This window comes from Monomorium pharaonis, chromosome 11, assembly GCF_013373865.1.
Source record: "Monomorium pharaonis isolate MP-MQ-018 chromosome 11, ASM1337386v2, whole genome shotgun sequence".
Classification (NCBI taxonomy): Eukaryota; Metazoa; Arthropoda; class Insecta; order Hymenoptera; family Formicidae; genus Monomorium; species Monomorium pharaonis.
In genome coordinates, this window is record NC_050477.1 from 4,259,275 (window position 1) to 4,283,802 (window position 24,528).

At 36.4% G+C, this 24,528-nt stretch overlaps 2 protein-coding genes across 10 annotated transcripts; one reads left to right on the forward strand and one right to left on the reverse strand.

The window, feature by feature from the left end:
- Positions 1 to 355: 355 nt before the first annotated feature.
- On the forward strand, positions 356 to 1,339 carry LOC105837374. 2 transcript variants are annotated; one of them, XM_036293445.1, is made up of 3 exons: positions 356 to 511; positions 808 to 965; positions 1,065 to 1,339. In XM_036293445.1, exons 2-3 carry the CDS (start codon positions 848 to 850, stop codon positions 1,226 to 1,228), a joined length of 282 nt encoding a protein of 93 aa, XP_036149338.1. In that variant the 5' UTR covers positions 356 to 511; positions 808 to 847; the 3' UTR covers positions 1,229 to 1,339. The 2 variants fall into 2 exon arrangements, with proteins under 2 accessions (XP_036149338.1, XP_012537559.1); XM_012682105.3 differs by having other exon boundaries at positions 372 to 530.
- Positions 1,331 to 23,249, reverse strand: LOC105837373 (unconventional myosin IC). 8 transcript variants are annotated; one of them, XM_012682097.3, is made up of 21 exons: positions 10,947 to 11,227; positions 9,963 to 9,995; positions 8,985 to 9,195; positions 8,245 to 8,360; positions 8,009 to 8,079; positions 7,696 to 7,904; positions 7,242 to 7,424; positions 6,892 to 7,098; positions 6,397 to 6,659; positions 5,932 to 6,101; positions 5,692 to 5,846; positions 5,387 to 5,515; positions 5,052 to 5,205; positions 4,689 to 4,920; positions 4,300 to 4,530; positions 3,884 to 4,043; positions 2,802 to 3,047; positions 2,458 to 2,673; positions 2,120 to 2,220; positions 1,896 to 1,998; positions 1,331 to 1,793 (listed from the first exon to the last, which is right to left on the reverse strand). In XM_012682097.3, exons 1-21 carry the CDS (start codon positions 11,069 to 11,071, stop codon positions 1,779 to 1,781), a joined length of 3,330 nt encoding a protein of 1,109 aa, XP_012537551.1. In that variant the 5' UTR covers positions 11,072 to 11,227; the 3' UTR covers positions 1,331 to 1,778. The 8 variants fall into 8 exon arrangements, with proteins under 8 accessions (XP_012537551.1, XP_036149331.1, XP_036149328.1 ...); XM_036293438.1 differs by having other exon boundaries at positions 1,331 to 1,998; positions 11,054 to 11,236; XM_036293435.1 differs by having other exon boundaries at positions 1,331 to 1,998; positions 10,947 to 11,236.
- Positions 23,250 to 24,528: the final 1,279 nt, after the last annotated feature.

The window sequence follows — 24,528 nt, forward strand, 5'->3', positions numbered from 1 at the left end:
ACAGAAAAACATGTTACATATACGTTTTTACATGCGGTTTTTTTTCATGTTACCTTCGCGTTTGCGCCTCCGTTTTTTGATGAAAATATTAACAATGATGTGACATTGAGACTGACAAGAATAACGATGGGTTAGATGGTACGAAAAGAAAGCGCAGTTTTCTTTGTAACTCTAAAAGAAAGATAGACCGTTTCTTTTTTTTTAACAAAGACGACAGAGAAAAGAGTAGGAAAAGTGAAAGTGACTTCTCTTGCTTTCTTACGGCATCGTTACGCGCAGCTCTTTCTCGCATTATTCATAATAAACTTTCCGTGTCTGCGCGTGTTTCTTTGTCCATTTCACGCTTCCTTCCTTCCCTTCCCGCTGCTCTTCGCCGACTCGTGATTGGTTGACGCTGTCACAACGACATGTCATCTGGACGTTTCTTCCGCGATTTGTGACCAATGTAAACTAGCTTTTATGTGCGCAGTGGTGTAACATAACCTGTGTTTGTAACTGCGCAAAATTGACGGTAATATTACGAGGAAAATGTACGATTTAGTTATAATTTTGTGTTTAGTTAATAAATTTATACGTAAAATAAATATAAGTGAAATTTATAGATACATATGATTAACAAGATCATTCCTGCTCTCGTAAATTTATTCTATATTTTTACGAGGACAACGCGATTTAGTTTTGTAGTGCGATTTTATAAATTTTAATTATATTCCTGACACGTATAATTTATAATTTGATTTGTTGTAACAGATTTTTTCTAATTCTTTTTCTGTTATCTAATGTTTTGATCTTTTCTATTTTTTACAGTGTGAACAATATTATACTTGTTGAATCTGTAAACTTGTATATGAGCGATAAAATGGCTCAGGGAAAACTCAAAGTTAAGACGAAGCTGCCAGCAAAGGCAAAAGCCAACAAAGGCAAAGGCAAAGCCAAGAAAGGGCCTGCTGTCCAAAGACGTGGAAGTAAGTGATAATAAGAAAACTGTCCTTTTTGTATTAAGCAATATTCTAATATTGAGAATAATAATGTATATATGTAATGCATGTATCTTTTTCTCTAAGATGCTCCTGTTCAACCTAAGAAGACAAAGTTGCAGGAGTCACAGAAATTGAAAAAGATGATCTCGAAAACAGTAAACACTGCAGCAGAAGATGACCTGCGTGAGCGAGCCTTAGAGGGAAGGAAAACTCTTGCAAAGAGAAATCCTTCTACTTCGAAAAAATAATGTTAATTATTATATATATATATATCAATAATATATATTGTTGTGTATGTATACATCTATATTTTGTTCGAGGTTATTTATTGGCAAAGAAATGCAATCAAGTGATATGAATTTATTCATTTATTGCGTCTGCGTAACTGAAGCTTAGCTTATATTTAAATAACGTTCATAAATTACTGACAAACTCGTTAATCCACTCAGTTTCATCATTCTTTCCATTTAGAATAAATATTGTTTAATAATATTATCTACTTTACAAGGAAATATTATACAGGAGGCCTTATGGCACTCTGTGTCTTTCGTAACAAGATTTCAACGTAATCTGTCTACGTCGTAGCGAAAGACTTATGTATTGTCGTCAATTTATCATCCCTTTGTGGTAAAGTATCGCCAGAATAATTTAAAGATGTATATTATAGTGGGATATATATTATCTCTTCTTAATATTCTCTTGCGCGTACTTTCTAAATCACATTGTGTTAAGGCCACTGAAGGCATCGTAGCATTGGTTCTTTCAGTCCCCTGAGAGATCCTTCCTTTTAGGATAATTTTATGGAGAAGCGACCTGAAATTTAGAGATTTGAAACAAGTGCAAGGGAAGGACAATTTCTTATGGGGGTATATAAAATAAAGGGATTAGGATTATTTGAGATTTCAAGCTCCTTACCACTAACAAGTGCCCACTCTGTGGATTTTTACTGATTGCTGGAGTGGCACCAGTTCTAACTTCGATAACTCCCTCCTTACCACTGACTAGTTTGTGGGACACACTGGAACATGATATTGCAAACATTATAATAGAATCACAGTAAACAAAGAAACAAATTGATTAAATTTAATCATTAAATAAAGAAATAAATGTAATACTTAAACAATTTGAAGAGCACTTACGATTCGGTATTGACAATCTTGAGAATGTTCGGATTGTTGGTGATATCGATCGCTTTCGTTAACGCTTCTATTAGATGCGGAACTTCTAAAATCAAGTCACCCTGCAAAACAGAAGCGCATCAAAATATGATTTACCTGTTTGTATTTATTAATTTTAATAACTACCTGATTTTAAATCACTTTCTACTTTTAATTTAGCTTATTTCAATTATAATTGCTAAATATCAAATTATTAATTTTTTATTAAATTTTATTAATTGTCGTTTGCTTCTATGCTTATTTTATTTTATTATTAATTTGAAATAATAATTTTATTAAAAAATTTTTAATATGAGAACCTTGTCCTTTTTCGATTCAGGCGGTATCCTGACGATGAGTAAGTTATCCGATTCCCCGGTGACGACCAACTCCTCGATGGCCTTGTAAGGCAGACGATGCTTAAGCTTGAAGGTCTTAAGCGTGTCGAGAATGTATACTGCATTTTGTGTTAAAATGAGTACTCTCTCGCGTGGCTTATATCCGTGCCGATCGTATTTAATGACAGGTGTGGCGTACTAAAGGCATAAATTTTAATTTAAAGATTTTCATTTCATAAAATTCATTATAAATACGTGTAATATACATATTTATATATGAAAAGAAAGATGAGCGTAGCAATGTGTTTCGCTTTTTCTTTATTTACCTTTATGTTTTCTCCGGAAGTTAAAATATTATTGATAAAACTCTGTCGCAGTGCTTTGTACTCCTCGCCGAGACGATCACTTACAAATCTCGGATTTAAACTTTTCGCGTAAGATTTTTTCTTATTTTTGAACAGAGACTCCGCAAGAATCTTCAACTCGAACTGCTCTTTATCCTCCTTGCTTAATGCCATTCGATAACAACGGGCTTTCCATCGCATGTGCATTATGCGCAAATGATCTGATGCCTGTATCATATTAATCTATATAAATAAAAATGTAAATGTTTGTTCCTCATCTAAGATCTCCGTAAGTTTTTGACCGATTGCTTTGAAATTTTGACACAACGTTGCATTCGTAACCGGTCGTGTTCTTATGTGGTCTGATTTTGGAAATACCGTGTGTTTCAAAAATGATGGCCATAATTTAAGTGTAAAAAATAGTTTTTCATTAATATTATTGAAATTTTGACACATTGAGACGGGAAGAGACTGGGAGAGACGGGGAGGGACCTGGAGAGACGGGGAGAGACCGGGAGAGACGGGAAGAGACCGGGAGAGACGAGGAGAGACTGGGAGAGACCGGGAGAGATGGGGAGAGACGGGGAGAGACCGGGAGAGACCGAGAGACGGGGAGAGACCGGGAGTGACGGGGGTGACTGGGAGAGGCGAAGGATGTTTCTATTGTGTTTAAATTAAGGTAATAAGAAAAATAAAGATGGCTGTTATTTTATCGAAAAAAAGGAACTTATTTAAAACAGTCTTTTGAGTGGATTTCTAAATCCATGGCAGCTTTTAGAAAAAAAGTTAGAAGTACGTGAATAAATGAATATTAGATTTATTAAAGATAGATAAATGCTTATTCAAAAATAAAATAAAAAGAGCAACAGTAAAGCAAGGCTCTTGAAAGTTAAACAACGAAAGCAAAGAAAATTTAAAAAAAAACGTAGCATAAGAATAGAGAGCCACAGCAACGCGTGGCAGGGCATAGCTAGTTTAATTATATAATTATACGTAACGTATTTTCTATTTCGCTGAGAATTTTTATATAGAAAGCCGAGCTATTTCTTATTCTTCTTTCATACCTCTTGACAAGAATACGGACATGGTGGCCAATACTTATTTAGGACACCCGGTGGCAATGACTTCGAAAGTCTGATAAGCCATTGCGACTTTGCCAATTCGATAAATGCCTTATTAATCTCTGTAGGCGGTCCATCCCGTGTAATAAAACCTTTGATAAATCTACAGAATGACAAATATATAAATATATAAAAACTGAAATATATATAAAATAAAAGAAGTATATTCGATATATATAATACATTAAATACATACGATAAAGTTATATAAGTATAAGTTAGTATTGCAATTACTGTATATAAATTATAAAATCATAACTATAAAATCTGCAAATATTATATATATAGAATATATTAAATATGAAAGCTATAAATATGTTCCATAATAGAAAGAAAGAATAAGATTCAATGAGAGATACCTGCGGACAGTGGCAACTGCCTGTCGTCGTTTTTTGGCTTGGCGTCTTGCGTGCCACCTACGAATGTATTTCTGAAAAACGATCGCTGCTTGTCGCGTCTCTAAATATTTCCTCCTTGTTAATATACCTTTCCATTTGCTCTGGATAATGGCGGCTACTTCGTGTTTCTTCATTTGGAACGCGTCCTCCGTGACGAATAACGTTTTAGGAAATCGAATAAATAATTTTGTACTACAACAGTAATGAATTTTAAGCATTTAATTAACATAATGTTATTTTTAATTAATGCTATTTTTAATGATTTATTCGATTATTTTCAAAATTTGTTTGTTTTGCGTTTGCATATAGATAAAAGTTATAATTTAAATTAAGGATAATCGCGATCTTACTTTCCCATCCTGTATTCGTCGCGCTCGTAACCAAGATAACACACGAGCACCTGCACACCTTCCTTGGCCGGACCGTGATAATTCGGCCAGGTTTCCGCACAGAGGCATTTGTAACGTTGCAAGAATTGGTCGTATGGTCTTCGATATGCGAAACCGGCGCGTCTCACTCGTAGATTCTCCATCAAGCCCAAGTACTTCACTTGATGCAACACGATCTTTTCATTAAATTGATCTGAAACCGAAATTTTAATGAATTTCGTCTCGATATGTTTTGTTCGAATTAAATTATTTACGTGTTCTAATTAAGAGCATTGCGTACTGCTTTATTGCAATTTTATTTTATATTAAATATAGTCTACTTACTGGGCATCTTAAAATCGTTAGGTTTGATGCAGCGAATGTAAGACGGTTCTTTCCCCATGAGAATATCAACTAGATTATTTAAACTATTTTTAAATTGAGTTATGGCAGTCTCGGGGCGTTTCTTACTTGTTAAATCTTTCACATCAAATACAGTCTGTAAGCAACAAGAAATTAAAAACAAAATTTTGAAATCAGAGAAAACTTCAAAAAGTATATGAGAGTAATTGAAAGGAAACTTTCTGGCAAAATTTAATTTTTGCACGTGAGAATTATAAAAACGGTCTTTAGTTAAAAAATAGATTTTTATTATTTTTCTACAAAAAATCTAATCTTACCTTTGTGATGGAATTTGTTGTATGCGACATAACTTCACGTAAATCTCGAAATAGTAAATCATTATTTTTCTCGAGAAATCCACGTACATTATAGGTAACATCGCCGGCGTAATGCACCAATCTGAATTCCTGAAATGTCAGGAATTTGTTTATGAAATGTTTATTCTTATTTTCTCAATTTTACGTAAATAAAAATTAAATTAAATTAACTAGAATAAATAAAATAAATAAATAATTCAGTTGTTTAAGTATTTTTGAGATATTACTGTTCACGATTAGTTTAATATTTAATATAGAATTCTTACGTCTCGTCCCATAATCTTTTGTGTTTGTATATCAGCTTTTTGATGACTGATGTAGTGAGGATGATTGTTCAGATTTACGTTTAACTTCTCCAGGAAGCTCATATCCGTTGGTTCTCCGGGACGCAAGCATTCCTCATCCATTAATGATATTATTCCTGCCACATTAACGAATTAATTAACGTGCAATTACGACATTAGATTGGTCAAATTTTATAAAAAATGTTTTAATAAAAATTTAACCTTTATACTTTTCTTCAATCAAATCGCAAATGATTTTGTTATTAAAATAGTCTATATTTTCCCAAGTTATTCCTTCACGTAGATATTCTTCCTGTTCTGATTTCAGTGTCAACTGGATAAACAGTTGTTGCAGTTTCTCATTGCAAAAATTAATGCAAAACTGCTCGAAACTGTATCGAGATAAAGAAAGAGAGAATTATCACTAATTAAACTCACTATCAAAAATCACTAATAATATCGCATATTTATATCATAATAATTTTAATCAAAAAGTAAGTCTTGTATTTTAAATAAAAATATCAAATTAAAAAATATACAATATAAAAAAGATAATAAAAATATAAAGCATAAAATTTTGAAATCCAGAACATTTTACTTTTTTTGAATATTTTTATTTATAAAACTTACAATATTTTTATTTGATAATCTTTGAACATTCATAATTGTTACTCGATTGTTACTTACCTATTTTTTTGAAAGATCTCAAAACCATAAATATCCAAAATACCCATGACCATTTTGCGGCGAGGATTAGTCTGGGGCTGTAAAGACTTGTTGAGTCTAGTCACGAGCCAGGTGAATAATCTGTCATACACGGCCTTTGCTAGTGCGTCTCTCGCATAAATAGCCAATTCTCTATTCAAGGGTGAAACCACCACGTCACCGTGAGCATTTATGGTGCGATGAGTAAATGCCTTTGCCAGTCGCTTCACGTCGCAGTCTAGCAGCTATTCAATCACAATTCAAGAAATGTAATATCTAACACCTTTGCAAGTATTACATTTACAAAAGTATTTATGCGCATAATGAAATAATTATAGAAATAAAAATAATTATATAATAAAATAATGATAACAAAAAAATACTTAAAAATTTAAAAAATGACCTGCTCTAAATTTTTGACCATACAAGTATATTAACGACTTTAACAAAAATTTTTGAATTTTAAAAATAATTTACCGTAGCGACGGCATCGACAGACGCGGGTTTCAAAATAGTCGCTACGCCATCCTCCTCCGAGAAACCTACGTTACCCATGTGTAACACCGATGCGACTATGGCAAACAGGTCGTTCTGTTCTTGCTGAGACATCTCCATAGTCTTCATGGCCCGAACAACTTCTTTGTACTGATTAGCATCGTCGATGGTATCCACTGTACCTTTCGTCTGAAAGACGAATTTTTGTGAATTAACTAAAGAAGATTGTATGAAACAAATTTAAAAGAAGCAAAAAGATTTCTTCCTTTCTTTCTCTCTCTCTCTCTTTCTTTCAATTTAAGAAATAAAATATGAAAGTCAAATGAGCTTACCCCGTTGCTCAAGTAGAAAAAGGTATCGAGATTTCTTTTCAAAAACAATTTTCTCAACGTGTCATCGTCCGCTCCCGCCAAAAGTTGGTAAAAGATATGAAAATTACGTTCGCCAACTGATTGATGAACGACTCGGGACTTTTCTAATAAATAGTTCAAAATATTTCCACCGACTGGATCTCCCTGAAAACATATACGAAAGGCAGCATTATCCAACAACGTTAAATCAAATGCTTCTGCAAATAAAAGCGAATCAAGAGAAAACGACCATCAACTTTGCATAACAAGTACAGTAATTACATTGATAATTCTGTTTCTCTCAAATTCTTTTCGTAATTATTATCGTTTTTCAGAGAGTGTTAAATTAACTTTTGCAAAGAAAAATTTCTTCAATTTTTTAAAATTACAATTTTAAGAGGAATTCATTATTTACATTATTAGATTGGAATTTCACCTGAAAATTGAACTGAACGTCCATGTACTTGCCGAAGCGGGATGAATTGTCATTGCGATTGGTCTTCGCGTTACCGAAAGCTTCCAGCACGGGATTACTACCAATTAATTTATCATTCACCTGCTCCACCTGTTTCTTATGCCCGGTAGCAGTCGCGATAAACTCCAAGACCTTCTTGGACGCCTCTGTTTTCCCAGATCCCGATTCACCTTAGACATAAAAAGCAAAAAAATTGAACTCGATGATTAAAAAGAGCGACGGAAAGAAATTACGCAAAACCCGATAATGTAAAATAAATAAAAGCGCGACTTACCCGAAATCAGAATGCATTGATCGCGATTTTCCTTGGCCAGGGATTGATAGGCGGTGTCCGCGAGAGCAAAACTGCAAAAGTGTTTTTTTATAATTTACGGAAATACCAGTGTTAGGTTTTGCCATATACAGCAGGTTGTCCCAGATTTGTTGCAATATCTCTCAAAGACATGTTTCTTGGCGAAAGTTGAGCAAATTCCGGGATATCGCGTATAATGAGAGACGGTGGATGCTTACATGTGAGGAGGTGCCTCGAAGAAATTTCTCCCGTGGTAGTAAAGAATCGTCTCTGGGGTATAGATGGGCAGTTTCTTATAAGGATTCATCGACACCAGCACCTGGCCGATGTACGTCTGCAATATTAAAGATAAGAAGTTTCTCTTAAGTCATTGTGCCACTCAAAATCATCATTTTTTAAATATTCAGCTGCGTAGTCCGTCGTCAGCTGAGAAATCTATGATCGATTATGTAATTAAATGATTGTATGTAATAAGATAAGACATAACGTAAAAAATTTTTATAAATATAAGGTTTTGAATTTTCAAGTTTCTCAGAATTGGATAAGTTAATAATATATTTTTTTTATCACTAAATTAAGAATTGAAGTTAATTCACATTAAAAGTTACATAAACAAAGACTCAATTAAAAGTTATATTAAGATTAAATTAACAAATTAACTCAAGGTAAATTAAAAGTAAATTTTGAAAGCATGATTTGTATTAAATTAAAATCGTCATTTTTTAAAGTTAGATCACTCAAGACAATTATAATATAGATAATACGGATATGGCTAACTTTAACTTTTTAATTATTACTTAACCTTGAGTCTATTTTCTACAGAACAATATATATAAAAGCTTATAAAAAATATAAAATTAAAAAAGTTAAATATCTTGCTTCTATCTAAACTGAACAAACATAAAATAATTGAAAAAATTGTTTTAAATTTGTGCTCTCAATTACGTTTTCGACTTACGTAAATGAGATCCTCCTTAAATCGTTTGCGCAAATTGTCAATGAAGGCGGCCTCGCTGCGGAAGTCCTCCAGCAGGACGAAGTCCTCAACGCCGACTCGGTCGCGCTCGTGCAATCCGCGCTCCATGTTCCCAGGCAATTTCTGGTTGTGCTTAAGAACTTCCGGTCTCGCGCCGGGTTTTCTAAAAACACCCCCGGTGTCGGTCTCCACGCTGCAAATGTTCAAAAAAATAAATTACCCCTTAACATCTTTCGGTATCTAATGAGCTTTATTCACAAAACGCAACTCTATACTTAATTTAGTAGAATTAGTCTAATCGAGAGTTTTTTTACATTTTACAAAGTATAACAATAACAAGAAAATAACATTTATAGAATAGTAAAACAATTTGGTTAATTGAGGGGAAAAACAAATAAATTTGTCCAATCACTTGTCATTGAAATTTATACGATCGCTATTTGTCGTTGAAAAATTAACATCGTAAAATTTAAAAGATTAGTTTATAGGTCTAATGGGCTTCGTTTCATTTATTTTGCAGTGATGTTAAAAATTTATTTAACAGGTAGCGTGTACAAAGTCGCCGTTCTATTTGGCCTCGCTGTCTTGCAAACGATAAGGATTCAGATTAGATATCGGAGTCCGTAACATTCAACGCTCGTAGACAATAGAGCGAATGGCGATAGATCGATCGGAACAAATATTTCTGTATGAAACGAACAGATAAAGTGACAGTGCGACACGAGAGAAAGTCGAAAAAGCCAAAATATCATACGAATAGACTACGATAATACAAGTCGTCGAATTTAGTCGTATGAATTTTCGATAGTAAAAAGTCACAAAATTTCTGCTTAGTGCTGCCGTAATTTTTTTATGATATCCACAGTTAAATTCGATATTTCGCATTAAACAGGTTTGTTCGATATTTATGGAAATATAATTTTGCTTGGAAATCCTCGAAAATAAAATTCAAGCACTCACCCCATGTTTCCGTGATTCTGTAGACACTTGCACCTGCGATATTCAAATGAGAAGGAAAAAAGAAAGAAAAACAAAATTTAATCGATTATCTTCTATTGTTAATCGCGATCGCGGATTCCGATTTTGGCATAGACCTCGCTACCTGGTTAGAATAAACACGAATTGGTCAGATAAGATAAACGCGAACTCGCCGGGTCTAAGCGGAAGAGATTGGATGGTTACAAAAGTTTGATTCCGAATGATCGAGCAAAAAGTCGATTCAATCTATCAGATAATCTTATCTATGCGAGAGCTTAGATAGAAAAAAATTTCTTTCTAAGTATTGTCACTCTTAAGAAAAAAATTTATCGCACTTCTCGAGTGTTATGTTATTGCTCGAGAAATATATATTGTATAATGAAGCAATCATCTAGGAGATAACAGAGAATAACGAAAAATTCAAAAGATGATCTCTAAAGGTGCAACCTACAATATGCTTTTTACTTTTTGCCTCTGTTATCTTTTCTACTTTTTTCTTCGCGCATTATTTTATCAACAATCGCGTTTCTCGTCTCTTTCGGAGTTTGTTAACTTTTATCTAGCCAATTCCGATAAAGCGGCCAGAAAACTAATTTATGCTCGATGAACAAACAAAAAGAAATAGACGGATTGTTTCAGAAAATTTTTTAAGCATTATGAATCTATCTCGTGGTCCTCGTTCTTTTCACTTTCACAAAATGCACTTATTTCGATAATGTGTCTCCATCTTTTCCTTTCAATTCCGCGTAACGCAATTAGATTTGTTTATAATAGATCTTTCACATAGTACAAACTTTGTATCTATAATCCACACTTTCCCTCTCCGAATTTCACATAATATTTTTTACAACGTCGCCTGAATCGTTCGCGCAATGTAAAAGCTAGCCGTAAAGAATAGCCGCGAGTCACCAGGTAGAAGATCAACGATGCCTTAACGCAAACACAAAAGAAACTTAATATTACTACGGTTCGACGCGTTTTGGCTCGCGCTTTACACAAAAGGTGGCAAAGAGAGAAAGAGTCGCACGTTCGCTGTTTCGAGATGTCAACCGGAGCACTACTATGCGAACTACCTTGCGACTACTGCTCATCAAGAATGACCGGCAGTGGCCACCTTCCGTCCATCGTTCATCGGCAACGGCCGATTCCCTCTCCTGCCGTCCTCTCGTTATCCATATGACTGATAGCGGAACGAAACGGCGCCTAACAGCGAAATGTATCGAGAGGAAAACCGTTGACTACTGCGCTGACTACTGTCGGAGCAGCTGCTAGTAGAAGGTCATGTTACACGCGGTAAAACGTATTAATGATCTCTTGGACAGAACTACTTTAAAAGAAAAAAAAAATTTCATTGCCAAACGATCTTCTCGTAAATTTTTTTGCAGCGAATTTTCAAACGCTCTAAAAATTTTACAAAAAGAAAAGTACTTCACCTGTTATTCAATTAACATTCGTATTTGTCCACGATAGAGGACAACGGAAATGCAATGCAATATTAAAAATATAATTTCACAAAAGCTGGCCACATTAAGCCAAATATCTTATATTAAATGATATTATATTTTTCATAATTTTATTTCTGTTAAATTTCTGTTGTGACAAACAGTGTGTTGATCAAGATGTGAGCTTCATAAAATTAAAATTTAATAATCAAGATTAAAAGCGTAGAGGAAAGTTATTGACGTCAACATTCGGCCGTGTAAAGTGCCGAAATGCAATTGCAAATTAATCAGTGCAAAACCGATGTTAATCGATAACAGAGCGTTGATAAGCCGCAATAAAGCGTCTCGCTTTATCTAATCTAATCTAATCTCGAGTTATTCTTTCTAAACACGTACGTATATATATAAGAGGTTCTCGAAAAAAAAAATTAATAAAAATATCCGGAACTTTTCTCTATTATTATTGTCGTTGTGTAAGATTCGGATCGCATAATGTTCTCGGTATGCAATTCTTATCGCGACATGGAATTTACATTGCGTTAATCTTTCGAATCAATTATTGATTCTCAAAAGTACCCAGGACACGTTAAATGCAATGTCATTTTGTATTTACAAGCTTGTCCAATCATTAATTAGTCGAGAAACTGTCATTCAACTATCGTGTAAAGCATTAATTACTTATTTAGATACGATCTAAGTATGATACAAAATACGAAAATGTTTCTCTCTCTCTCTCTCTCTTTTTAGTAAACTTCAGTAAAATTTAATTAAATGATTTTTTTATTGTAGAATAGTTTGATTAAATTTTTTGCTAAAATGTGATCAAATTTAAACGAAGAATTTATCAATCTTTAATTAATTTACATTTTACTAAACACATTAAAAGTACTGTAAAATTCTTTAAAGTCCATGTGTTGCCCCGTGACTACCATGAGTCATGGTCCATGACTTTGAAGGTAAATTCAAAGAGAAAATTCTCTCAGTGCAGCAAATGCCAGGTAAGGAATGTACATACAACACTCGCGAACAAAGAGAACGCCAAGTTGAAGAAAGAGAGAAAGCGCAGTGTTATATTATTGACCTTCGAGATCAACAATTAAACGAGACGTTTATCTCCTCCAGCGCGGGCCAGTCTGCCTTTCGTGGAATTTCGATGTAACTCATTGATACCCCGGTCGTGAACCTCCGTTCGGCGAGCAATTTTCCTTTGCCTTGACGAATATACCGGAGTATCGCGAATGCGGGTCGCGACGACGTATCGCGACGATCGACATGGTTGTACACATGGTGCACCGACACGGAGGAGGGAATTTATCAGTCGCGGCTCGCACAAAGAGGACCATTGTAGCGGCTCGTCGCTATCGAAAGCGTTGCCGCTATCGAAATTCATAAGCAACGAGTATGTATGTACAGACATAAGAAGCCAGTCACGTACGTTCTGCAAGCGTTCGCTCTTTCTCTCTCTCTCTCTCTCTCTCTTTCTCTCTCTCTCTCTCTCTCTCTCTCTTTCTCTCTACCCCGCGTTTCGATTTTTTTAAAATTCTCTTTTTCCCTTCGTAATGAGTCACGCGCGGGAGAGACGGACGAGACAGGTTCGAACCAGACAGGAGAATGTTATTTGCGTGCGACAAACCATTTGTTTTTTGCATATAAAAATCTTCTGCACAAATATAGCATTCGTTCGTAAAGGAAAACGGAACGAGTTTTTTCGGCGACAGATCGACTGCCGGCTTTCCCGTTTCCTCCTCGGCGCGATAAGGTCGTTCGCCGGGAGGTTCCGTGATTAGCGTGACACATCCCTTGTTTGATTAACCAGCGGGTGCGGAATCGATCGCGCGCGCTTCCATCGTCGCGTTAACACGCGCGATCGCACGAAACGAGGGCCACGAGATAGTCGTCCCGCTGCATTTTTTTTTCCTCTCTCCGCTGCTGCACGGGGCCGAATCGGGGCCGCCGACGACGCGGGAATGACGTAACGCGCGATGAGTCAAGAGGAAAAAAGCGGGTCCTTGGGACCCAGTCGCGGGGGACGCTCGGTGAATAAAAAAAAAATCGTCGAGACGTCTTGACGAAGAGGTCGATCCCGCGCGAAAATACGCGCGGTGCTGCTGCACACGCGGCGAGAATATTTAATTAATCTCCGTGTCGCGTCGAAAATTCCATCGATAACGACGACGTCGTGAGAAACGTCGAGAATTGTGAAGAATTTCCGATTGCAACTCACATTTTTCCCACATTATAACATCGGCTTGATTAAAAATCTTTCCTACCGTTGTTTTGCAAAGTGACAGGATGATTAAATTTCCACACTATTTTAATGTAAAAAATTGAAACTGACTGTTATTTCAAGTTGTTCAAACTTAACACAAAAACCGTACAAATTACTTGAAAATTCATCCGCAATAACATTCTGGAATAATTAACGTAAATTAATTATCGGTATTTTTGAAATTTGACAATTGTAAAATTTTCCCGATCTTATTTTTCTTTTTTTTTTTTCCATAACTCCGAACACCGTTTTTATTTTAGGAGACCACGCTGCAATTATGATTGCATTTATCTGGGCGATTGGGTAATACTCTCTTATTTATAAGCCAGCCTGCGTCTAGCTTGATTAAAAATCTGTCCTACATTTCTTTGCAAAGTATCAAGATGATTAAATTCTAACTCCATTTTAATGTAAAAATCTTATTAAAACTGTTACCTCAAGTTGTCCAAATTTAACACAAAAACCGTACAAACACTTGAAAATTTATCTGCAGTAGCATTTTGGAATAACGTAAATTAATTATTAGTATTTTTGGAAGCATTTAAAATCTAACAATTACGAAATTTTTCCCGGTCTTATTATTATTATTTTTTTTTTTTCATAACTCCGAGCGCCGTTTTTATTTTTAGGAGACCACGTTGCAATTATCGTTGCATTTATCTGGGTGATTGGGTAACCCTCTTATTCGCCTGCGTCTGGTGCACGTGCACGTTCGTTTAACTTGTCGAGGACGACGCAACCCATTTCCGGAAACCGGTTAGCCTTTTGTCGGCTCTCTCGTTCGACGGGGGCACAGGGGAGAAAGAGAGAGAGAGAGAGAGAGAGAGAGAGAGTGACGGGTTTTCACCACGCGGGAACATCGTTTTCTTGCAAATTTTACATTCGCGAGCTGAATGGTAAATGAGCGCGAGTCCGTAAAATTATGACGAAAGAGGGTGTACGTTGCTCTCTCCAGCGTAGAATTCGCGAGAGATTTTTGCATAATTTTTCCAGATCACGAGAGAGCTTTCTAAAAACAGCCGTTCCTTGGCCTGCTGATCAAGCGTTCTCACTTCCGTTGAGTTAGATTCGATAATGAGTTTAACAATAAATTTCCATTACTGATTTCCACTCTCGCACGCGCTACGAACGTTGCCTGCGCACGGCTCTCGATCGCCATTGTCGTCGACGGGGACAACGACGGGATTTCCGGGGCACGTTTCGCTATCGCACGAAACCCGCATAGTAAAAGCGCTCTTATCTCACGATAACAAAAATGGAGAGAGAAACGCGCTCCGCTGCGCGACACTTCCTGCCCCGTCCCTTTTCGCCGAGGAGGGTACCGCTGTCAGAGGTTTCACGCCGAGGCGGTTGCGCTTCGCGCAGGTTGCACTCAGTTGCGGCTGAAATTTACGGGGATTACCCGAGACAGCGAGAAACTATTTTCAGCGCGTGTGCCGGCTCTCCGCGACGAAGACTCGCTTCTTCCGCAGGAAGTCGCCTTCTTCTGGCTGCGCCACGAATCGCTCTATTATTCTCTGACGTTATTACATACAATTTTCTTAGGCAGAGATGCAAGAACAACGTCTCTTTAAACTGTCCCGGTTATTATTAAAGTAGCGCAATAAAAATCATATTTAAAAATAACGTTATTTTCACGTTATGCGAAGTAGTAGTTTTGTACTATTTTATGATACTAATGTTATAGAGTAACGGCGAATAAGAGAAAAAATAATTTAAGATAAATTAAGAGAAACGCGTAGAAAACACATCTTATTAATATTCTTGTCTCTAGAAAGTCCACCTTTTAACTTTTGGGCACTCTAAGTCGCAGTTCTTACTTTCGATGTAGTTAATCATAAAGTTTAAATTCATTTTCGTATCGTACTGTCCGTAATATGTAGATTCGACATATTAATTGAGCCTTGACTAATCAGAAAATTTACCTAATGGTGATATTGATTGATCGTTGTGATACGAATAAGTTACAAAGTGCAGTAGAATAATACAAATATATCGTTATTATTACTCGCGCCTTATCGAACCCCAGGTATTACTCTTGTTGACGGCTAATGGATTAAATTGCGGAGGCGTGGAGATCTCTTACGTATTCCTCACCGAATCTTTCCCGAGAAACCGGTTCGGATTCGGATCGACCTTGAGTCTCGGTCATCCTCTCGGGCCTGAAGTTCAGGGCTTTCAAGGTGTTTGTCCGCGGTAGTAGTGAGCCTTAATAAGCTCCGCTTGCGGTCCAGACGCGACGAGAGAGAAGGAGACGAAATGTGCGCGGCGTGTATAATAATAAACCGAACTGGGAGGCGAATCGCGCGGCGTGGCGGAGCGCGGGAGGACAACAAAAGGAAGACGTGGAACACGCAAGCACACGCACGGGTGGAAAGACCTCGCGCGAGTCGATTTAACGGCGAACCTTTAAGTAAGCGCCGATCTATTTTCGGTCCACGTCCTCCTTTGAGTCCGGCGCGCGTTAAAAGTCATCCGGACTTGAGCGAATAGACGACTTTTATTTACGGTTCGTCAAAACGTTCGAACAAAATTATGCATACGCGTAAGTACGCGTGAGCGTTTGTTATTTCGCGTTGCTTCTCTTGTTGTATTCATAATGACCGTTGTCGTTTCGCTGGATAAGCGTAGGGTATTCTTGGCTCTTCTTGGCTTGTTTGTGAAAAATTATTTTGAGTATCCACACTGAGAAAAGGATATTGTTGATTTGTCAATTCAATTAAAATTTTGTCAGTTCAAGAATTTAACTTAAATGCACAAATTTCAATTCAAGTATTTATATAGTTAATTGAAATATATAAATACTCGAATAAACAAGATTTAATTCAGTTGGGAAATTGCGTCAAATTAACAACATTTTTTTCTCAGTGTGTGTACAGTGTTTGCCACTATCTATATAAGGTCTACACAAAAAAATGGCTTTATCTTATCTTTAGGATTTTGTTATATATTACTTAGATTGAATCATCCAATAATTTTTTTTTCTGAAGGAAAAAAAAGGAAATTTCCTATTGCAGAAATTATTTTTTACAACACTCTGTGTATTGTAAAAATTCGATATTTTCTGCAATTGTCAGCCTATTGCAGAAATTATTTTTTACAACACTCTGTGTATTGTAAAAATTCGATATTTTTTACAATTGTCGGCTTAATGCAGAAATTATTTTTTACAACACTCTGTGTATTGTAAAAATTCGATATTTTCTGCAATTGTCAGCCTATTGCAAAAATTATTTTTTACAACACTGTGTATTGTAAAAATTCATCACGATTGCGGAGAATAATGAATTTTTACAATACTCTGACAAGGGAACTTCGCGAGAACCCATAAATTCGGATTATAATGAAACTTGGCATAAATGTAGAGGGGGTGAATACATGAATTTAGAAGTTTTTAGTTGGTGCCCAAAAACGGTTTGAAGGGTTAAAACCACCCTTCAAAGTTGAGACATTGTTGCGGTTTTTCGATATATCTCGTAAACTAAACAAAATATTAAAAAATGTTTGATACAAAAGTTTTACAGCATAAATACCTCCATTTAACTACGCTATTCATTTTTCGGAAAAAAAAGAAAATGATAAAAAAATTTTTTTTTAATAAATGTCATAGTTAAATAAAGGTATTTATACTGTAAAACTTTTGGATGAAACATTTTTTTATATTTTGTTTAATTTACGAGATATATCGAAAAACCGCAAAAATCGTCTCAACTTTGAAGGGTGGTTTTACCCTTTAAATCGTTTTTGGGCACCAACTAAAAATTTCGAAATTCATGTATTCACTCCCTTTACATTTATGCCAAGTTTCATTAAAATCTGAATTTTCGAGTTCGCGAGGTTCCCTTGTTAGATCAAAGTGTTATCTTTCAAATGTACAACAACGAGTGAATGAAGTACTGTTGAATGAAGTACCTCAGCTGTAATCTTCAAGTTAGTATTTATTCTAACAGAAGAGTTTTTTCAAGTGAAAATTTAGAGTAAAAATTTTTCAACAATGTAAAACTACAAGTGATTTGAAAGCTTTTACCAAGAGCGTTGTCAGTCGTTACGATGTAAATTTTAAATTTCTTTCAAGATTGAATTATTTGAAGAACCTTCTTTTTTTAAATAAAAATACAAATCTATTTTTTCACATCCTAAATTGTTTTCACTAACCGCGATATTTAAATTTATCTAAATATTAAAACGATAATTTTACTTAAATCTTGTCTTTATGTAGGTAATTTTAAGCTAGGATCATCATTATACCTTACTCTTCGAATCACAATGCCCTCATGTCCACGTTTTTTTTTTTTTTTGCAATTTGCTCGGCACGTGTACTGACATCCAATCGCACCATGTCGAAAATGAGACAGCCGCGTTATACGAATCCACCAAATCGTTCTGCATGCCGAATACCGAGGAATTGCCGATCGAAACCGCTGACGCGTAAATAACTTTTCGAAAAGTCACCGATCTCGGTATCGACTCGCGGCCGTCGTCGTTGTAATGCGACCCGATATCGGGGACGGAAATCTAATCCGCAACGCTTACGACAGGCAACGTTCCCTTAATAGTCCGGGAGGCGGAAAAAGTGCCCGGTCCTCGGGCGAGCGTCTAGAAACTCGTTCTGATTTAGGAAATCACGCAACACGACCGGATAACGAATTTTTCGTGCGATTTCCGCGATTATGTAACTCGCGCGCAATCCACTAATTGACAAACTACTCGCTCGTGCGACCGTAGATTCGCCAACCGTGAAATGTCGAGGCGTATAAGTGATTAATATATGTGCAAATATAAAAATATCCGGTGAATGAGGGTAGCGAAAGACATTTGAGAAAAATTGTTTTCAGAAAGTGCACGATTATTAACAGTCTGTATATATATTGTTTGTATTTGTCTGTATAAAATATTAAAAAATAGAAATATTTTAATCTTCATGTGTTCTACTTTCCGAATTTTACCTTTCCAATGTCTCTTATGTGCATACATATAATGGATGTATAAATTATTATAGTTAATATAACTTGCATTATAGTGATAAATAATCATGGGGTCGTTGCACCAGCCGCTGAATAATCACCAATAAACGACAGCATGTTTCAAACATATTGAAATAATAGAACTTTAAAATAATAAGTAACAAATTAATCTTATACTTTTTAAATCCAATATAGATTTGATAAAAAATATTTTATTTAAAAATATGATTATACTAGCAATTTTCATTTATTTATTGATTTGCAGTAGGTACAGTGACCCTGTGATTATTACAACTTTCGCATGTATCAATTTGCATATGTAATAATTAATTCAATGTATCCTTTTTCGAAGAAAAAGAAAGTTAATAGATTCACACATACCTAATTTTTACAACTTTTCCCATTGTAGTGACAGCCGGTCTAATGTTGAATCGAGCCTGCCACCGCTTAATTACTGACATCGTAAATAATTCGCCGAAACGGAGAGGCAGAAGAGAGCAGAGCTGCTGAATTAAGGATATCAGTTTTATCGCAATTAATCAGCCCGATCGCAAGAAGAAGATGCATACAAATGTCGCTCCTTCTTCTGCTCTTCGCGATCGCGACCGTCCCGGTCTCTCTTTCCGTCAATGAGCGATCTCTCATGCCGCTAAGTTATACGCACTTTCTGGGAAACAGACACGCTCGGTCCTGCCCACGTTTCTTCGGTCTCGGTACAATTACTTGCGTGCCAGTTTTCGCGATGATACACGATGCACGATCTTCATTAGTGGCATCAGCGATAAGACATTCTTGTCCATTAGTCTCGCGTTAGTGCAGTGGAAAGCGAAATTGTTCGTCCCTCTCTTTCTGCTTTTCGGTTTTTCGTTTTCATTTTAACTCTTAACGCCGCAATTTTAACGAGGCATAATATCCCAGATGTTACCCCTATCGCGGCGCTTTCTATGCGTGACCTCTTATTTATAGAAGCGAAAGCTCAAACATTCGTAATACCTTTAGAATACTCACGTGTTTTCTGCTCGAGTTTCTGTTTCGACAAATGCGAGTGAAAGCATTAGCTATATTTAATTCGACACTGTCCATAATTATCCGTAATTACCTTTACAATTGTCTCTACTCACCTATAATTTATAATCTACATATTCTGCAGCTACCGGTACTCCCGCCTCCCTTTCGAGTAAGATATGAGATTAGGCAAAAGTAATTAGTATCCTGAGACAGTCCCATCAAACGAATATAGAAAAAAGAATTTGATAATAATAATCAAGCTTTTGTGAATTTCAATTAAATGTTTGATTAATATAATTTAGTAATACTTAATAATTTATCTATAATAAAGAAACAATTACTAAATATTACTAAATAATTAGTTACAAAAACTAAGCATTTAATAGAAATTGTTTCACCGAAACTTTGTAACTATTATTTTAAGGCTTGATTATTATATAATATTAAATGTTGGATGAATGCCAATTAAATATTACTTTTCTAAATATTTAGTAACCACCGTAAAGATTATACTTAACAAATATTTAGCAAAGTAAAATTATTTTTAGTTATATTAGATTGTTCATGAAGCATGTGTTTATCTTCATTTTTTTTTCTAAAAAAAAAATATCTTAAATAAATAAAGAGATACGTATTTATCCGATAGGTTTACCGAGAAGTCGGAACAACCTACCCTTAAGCAAATATATTTGATTAACATAATTTCACTCGACACTTGGTGGCTATTATCGAACTCTCTTTTCATTATACAATCGCAAATGTGTAAAACAGCAGAGTTCTCGTCATACCCGGCACACTCGGCTCCATTTCTGCGGAGACCATAACTCTACGCGGACCATAATTCATTCTCCCGTTTCATTGTTATTCATAGAAGCACGGCGTCGTCTAATCTGAAATGGTTTTAATCGTCACTTTCACGACGCGGACGGCCGGGGATCGGATTTCTGCTGCCTTTGTCTTTAAAAAGGAGGAAGGTCCCGCTTTCTCCCGCTTCCTTTTCGAGTACTTTACTCGCGGGTTGCGAGTGCAACGTCGTTAAAAGAAATCCGCGAATGGTCCCACGGTGGGGGGGGCACGCGGCACGAGTATCACCATCCGGACAAGACAACAGTGAGTCGGCCGAATTCGCGCTTTTGTTTCTGCCTCCGACGAGAAGATTTTCCCAGGAAGATAGTCCAACGGCTCTGGGCTATCATTTACGCGGAATCCCCGCGTCAATTGCAGAGAGTTTTACGATCCACTTACGGCGGGCGGCCGTATCGACTTGCGTAAAATCCGCAAGATCGCCGAGTTACGCGCATTGCGTAACAATTACAGTTAGTTTGTAGCGACTTATAAGTTTAGAGATCTAAGCCATAAGAAATTGACCAATCACAGTCGATTTTTATAAAAATACTCAATTGTGATTAGCCAATTTCTTACGGCTTAAAGCTTAAGTCTTCTTTGTAGACTACGCCTATATGTATGAGAAATGTTATTTTTCAATAAGTCTAAAAGTGCGTAGAATTTAAGGTCGTTTTGTCGTAAAATTGCGATTGATAGGAGAACCGGGTTCTCCGAAGTAAACGAGATGGTCCCTACTTCCTAAGAATAATGCTAACTGTGAGAGATGATGACGTGAAGTGCGACATTGAGAACGGCATCGTGATCGGCAATGTCCCTCTTCGAATAAATTCGACTGAGCATCGAGTCGCACTTAAAATGCAATAACGTGCGGCGACGTAAAACCGACCTTGGCGGACCAATGACATCTTCATCAAAGTGTTTAAAAACCGTTAACCTTCGCCTGAAGCGAACGATGAGATTCTCCAGATCTTCTGGCTTCTCTCTTAATCGTTTCACGATACAGTATTGCGTTTTTCAAAACATACATTTTAGAAGAACACTCCTTTACAAGGAGTATCTTGGAAATCTTTGCTCCTTTTCCATACATTTTGACATTAAATTAATAATAATCACAATTGGACAGTGCAGTAATTAATCATAATATAATTATAATCATAATCATAATTATAAGAATTATTGCATTCATTAATTGCAATTATGAAAAAAGATTTGAACAAATCTTTTAAGTGTATACAATAACATGCTTTTCTCTCCTCGGGATCTGTGACAATGTGTACTTCGTAAGCAATCGCGGTTGATAAAGTGTAAACAACTCGATCAATTAGCTGAAAATGACTTTATATGGAATCCACGCGTATCGTGTCGCGGTACGTGCAGGATGCAGAATCGTAACATCTGTGTATTCTTTTAATAAGAGCGAGAGAGACGCAGTCGTGATTTGCTCCTCGTGACACACACCAGACGTCAATGGTATAAATTGCAATTAATATACATTCATTCGCGTGTCACGCAAAAATCTTCGGAAGAAGAAATTCGTACGAAGCGTTTTCAGAATTTTCGAGTAGTTTTATTAATATTCGCTTGTCACCAAACGATAAAGTAATGAAGAATTATTTTTGCTAAATTTTTCTGGATACACGGAAAAAAGAGAATATTTTTATTTTGACAATATTTGTAATTTCAAAATGAAAATCTTGAAATAAGATTATATTGCGTTAAATAAAAAAATTTTACTTGAATGAAGATTTATTTTAAGATTTTATATAGTTTAATCAAGAAAATAATATTCTTGTTTAAGAATAATTTTCTTGAATGGAAAGGAAAAAATGTTGGACAGAAAATACTGTATGTTTAAATCGAGGATTATAATTTTCTTAGAATAAAATTATCAAAATAATTATATTATATTCTTGAAATAACAATTATAGTATTGAAGACTATAATGTTGAAATTCAAGATTTTCAAATTCTTCTAAGAAGATTATATATTGTTGCGTATATGTGAAGAAATAAACACGTTTATATGAATATGTAAGAGTTAATTTGACATTTGCCTTTTTTTCCGTGCAGTTCTTTAATTTCAAGAAACTAATTGTTGTGAAGAAATTAAGAAAACGTCTTCTCATCTTGTCTTTTTCATCTCTCACAAAAATGAGCTAACGAAACGAAAATTAACGTAAGATACAGATGAACTCTCATCGACGTACATTTAAAATAAAATTTAATTAATGCATTACGAATTATCGGTTACATACGCAAGTGAGTTGCAAATAAAAAAATAAATAAATAAAAATAAGAAGAGAGAGAAAACAGAAGGACTCCGTGTGACATCCTTCGTCTTTCTCCCGTCCGGCTGTGCGAACAACGTGCGATGAAGAACGTGCCCGGAAGAAGAAAAGGAGCGTAATAACTGATCGTACTCACTTTCGTTTCCGCGCTTGGAGTACTCTCGTTCTCTCGGGTTTTTATTGGCGGCTCACGGAGTCCAGACGTGCGGCGGCGTGTGTAGCCATCGTCGTCAGGTCACCATCAGAACGCACGCCGGTGCGCACGTAGACGCAGGTTCGACGATTCGCGAGCCCTTCACCCGAAGTCGCGTCACCCTAACGTGCAACGCGGGTTCGACGTACCCGCGGGAAAACCACCGCCACTGTCGCCGTCGTCGTCGTCGTTGGATAACGGTCTCACCGCGACCGCGATACGCGTGATGTTCCCCGTGCACACGCTACGGTGTAACACACGAAACTGCCGGTCTGACTGAAGGAGAGCTCTCCTCTTCGGTGCCCCGGTGGCATAAGGTGGCGGCGGTAGAGAGGAAGGAAGGCCAGGCTGCCAGCCGGCCGAGCGACTTAACGGCGAGAAAGATAGATAGAGAGAGAGAGAGAGAGAGAGAGAGAGAGAGAGAGAGAGAGAGAGAGAGAGAGAGAGAGAGAGAGAGAGAGAGAGAGAGAGAGAGAGAGAGAGAGAGAGAGAGAGAGAGGAAGAAGAGAAAAAAAAAGAGAGAGAGATAGAGAGAAAGAGAGAGAGCGAGAGCTAGAGCTCTATATAGAGATCGTAGAGTAGAGCCAGCTCTCGAGAGCTATTTCCCTGCGTACGCTCCAGGCATCTCGCTCTCCTTTCTCCCTCTCTCTCTCTCTCTCTCTCTTCTTCTTCTTTCTGTCTCGTCTCGACTCGATGCTTCGCAGCATCTCCTCTCTCTCGCTCCTCTTCTCCTCTCTCTCGTCTCATCTCTATCTCTCTCCTCTCTCCTCTCGCCCTCTCTCCCTCTCTACCCCTGTAGAGGTGCGTCTTTTCTTGTGTGCGTGTGTCTGCCAGCGAGGTGCCCTGTGTGAACCCCGCGGGGTCCTGCGAGGCCATGGGGTTTCGTGGATTCTTGGAGCGGGTTCTCGCAGCGTGACGGTTGCAACCAGATCTGTGACGTAAGGCAGCTTCTTTTTGTTTTAATTTTTCAATTGAACTTCTTTAAGTTCTTGGGAGGCCTGAGATTTTCTTGCGTCATTAAGCAAGTAGAAGAGATAAATGACACGTACAATAAATTCGTAAACAGTACCCTTGATACCCTCGGTACTTTTCGAAAAATGGAAATATGTATATGCATGAGTGAGGTACACCTGTCAATATGTCAGATATATTTTTTATGTCAAAAGTAGAAATGCAAGATTGTATAGAATTAAATTCGCGGAATAGATAATTTTCATATGCTGCAATAAAAATTCTAATATATAGTATCTCTTATTTTGTTTAAATTCTTTTGATTCGAATTTAATCAATTTTTCTTGTATATTTGTCATATGTATCGATTTTTTTTTCTATACAGAAAGGACAATTTTATTGAAGTATCTAAAAAACTTAACTCGGATACATATCTGAACTAATTTTGTTACATCAAAATAATTGTAGAACTCAAACTGCATTGCTACAATGCATAAACGTTTTGCAGCCTTTCATGTTTACTAAATTTTTAGACAAATTTTTAGCAAAATTGTTCTTTTCGTGCAAAACAATTAAAGTCAAAAATAT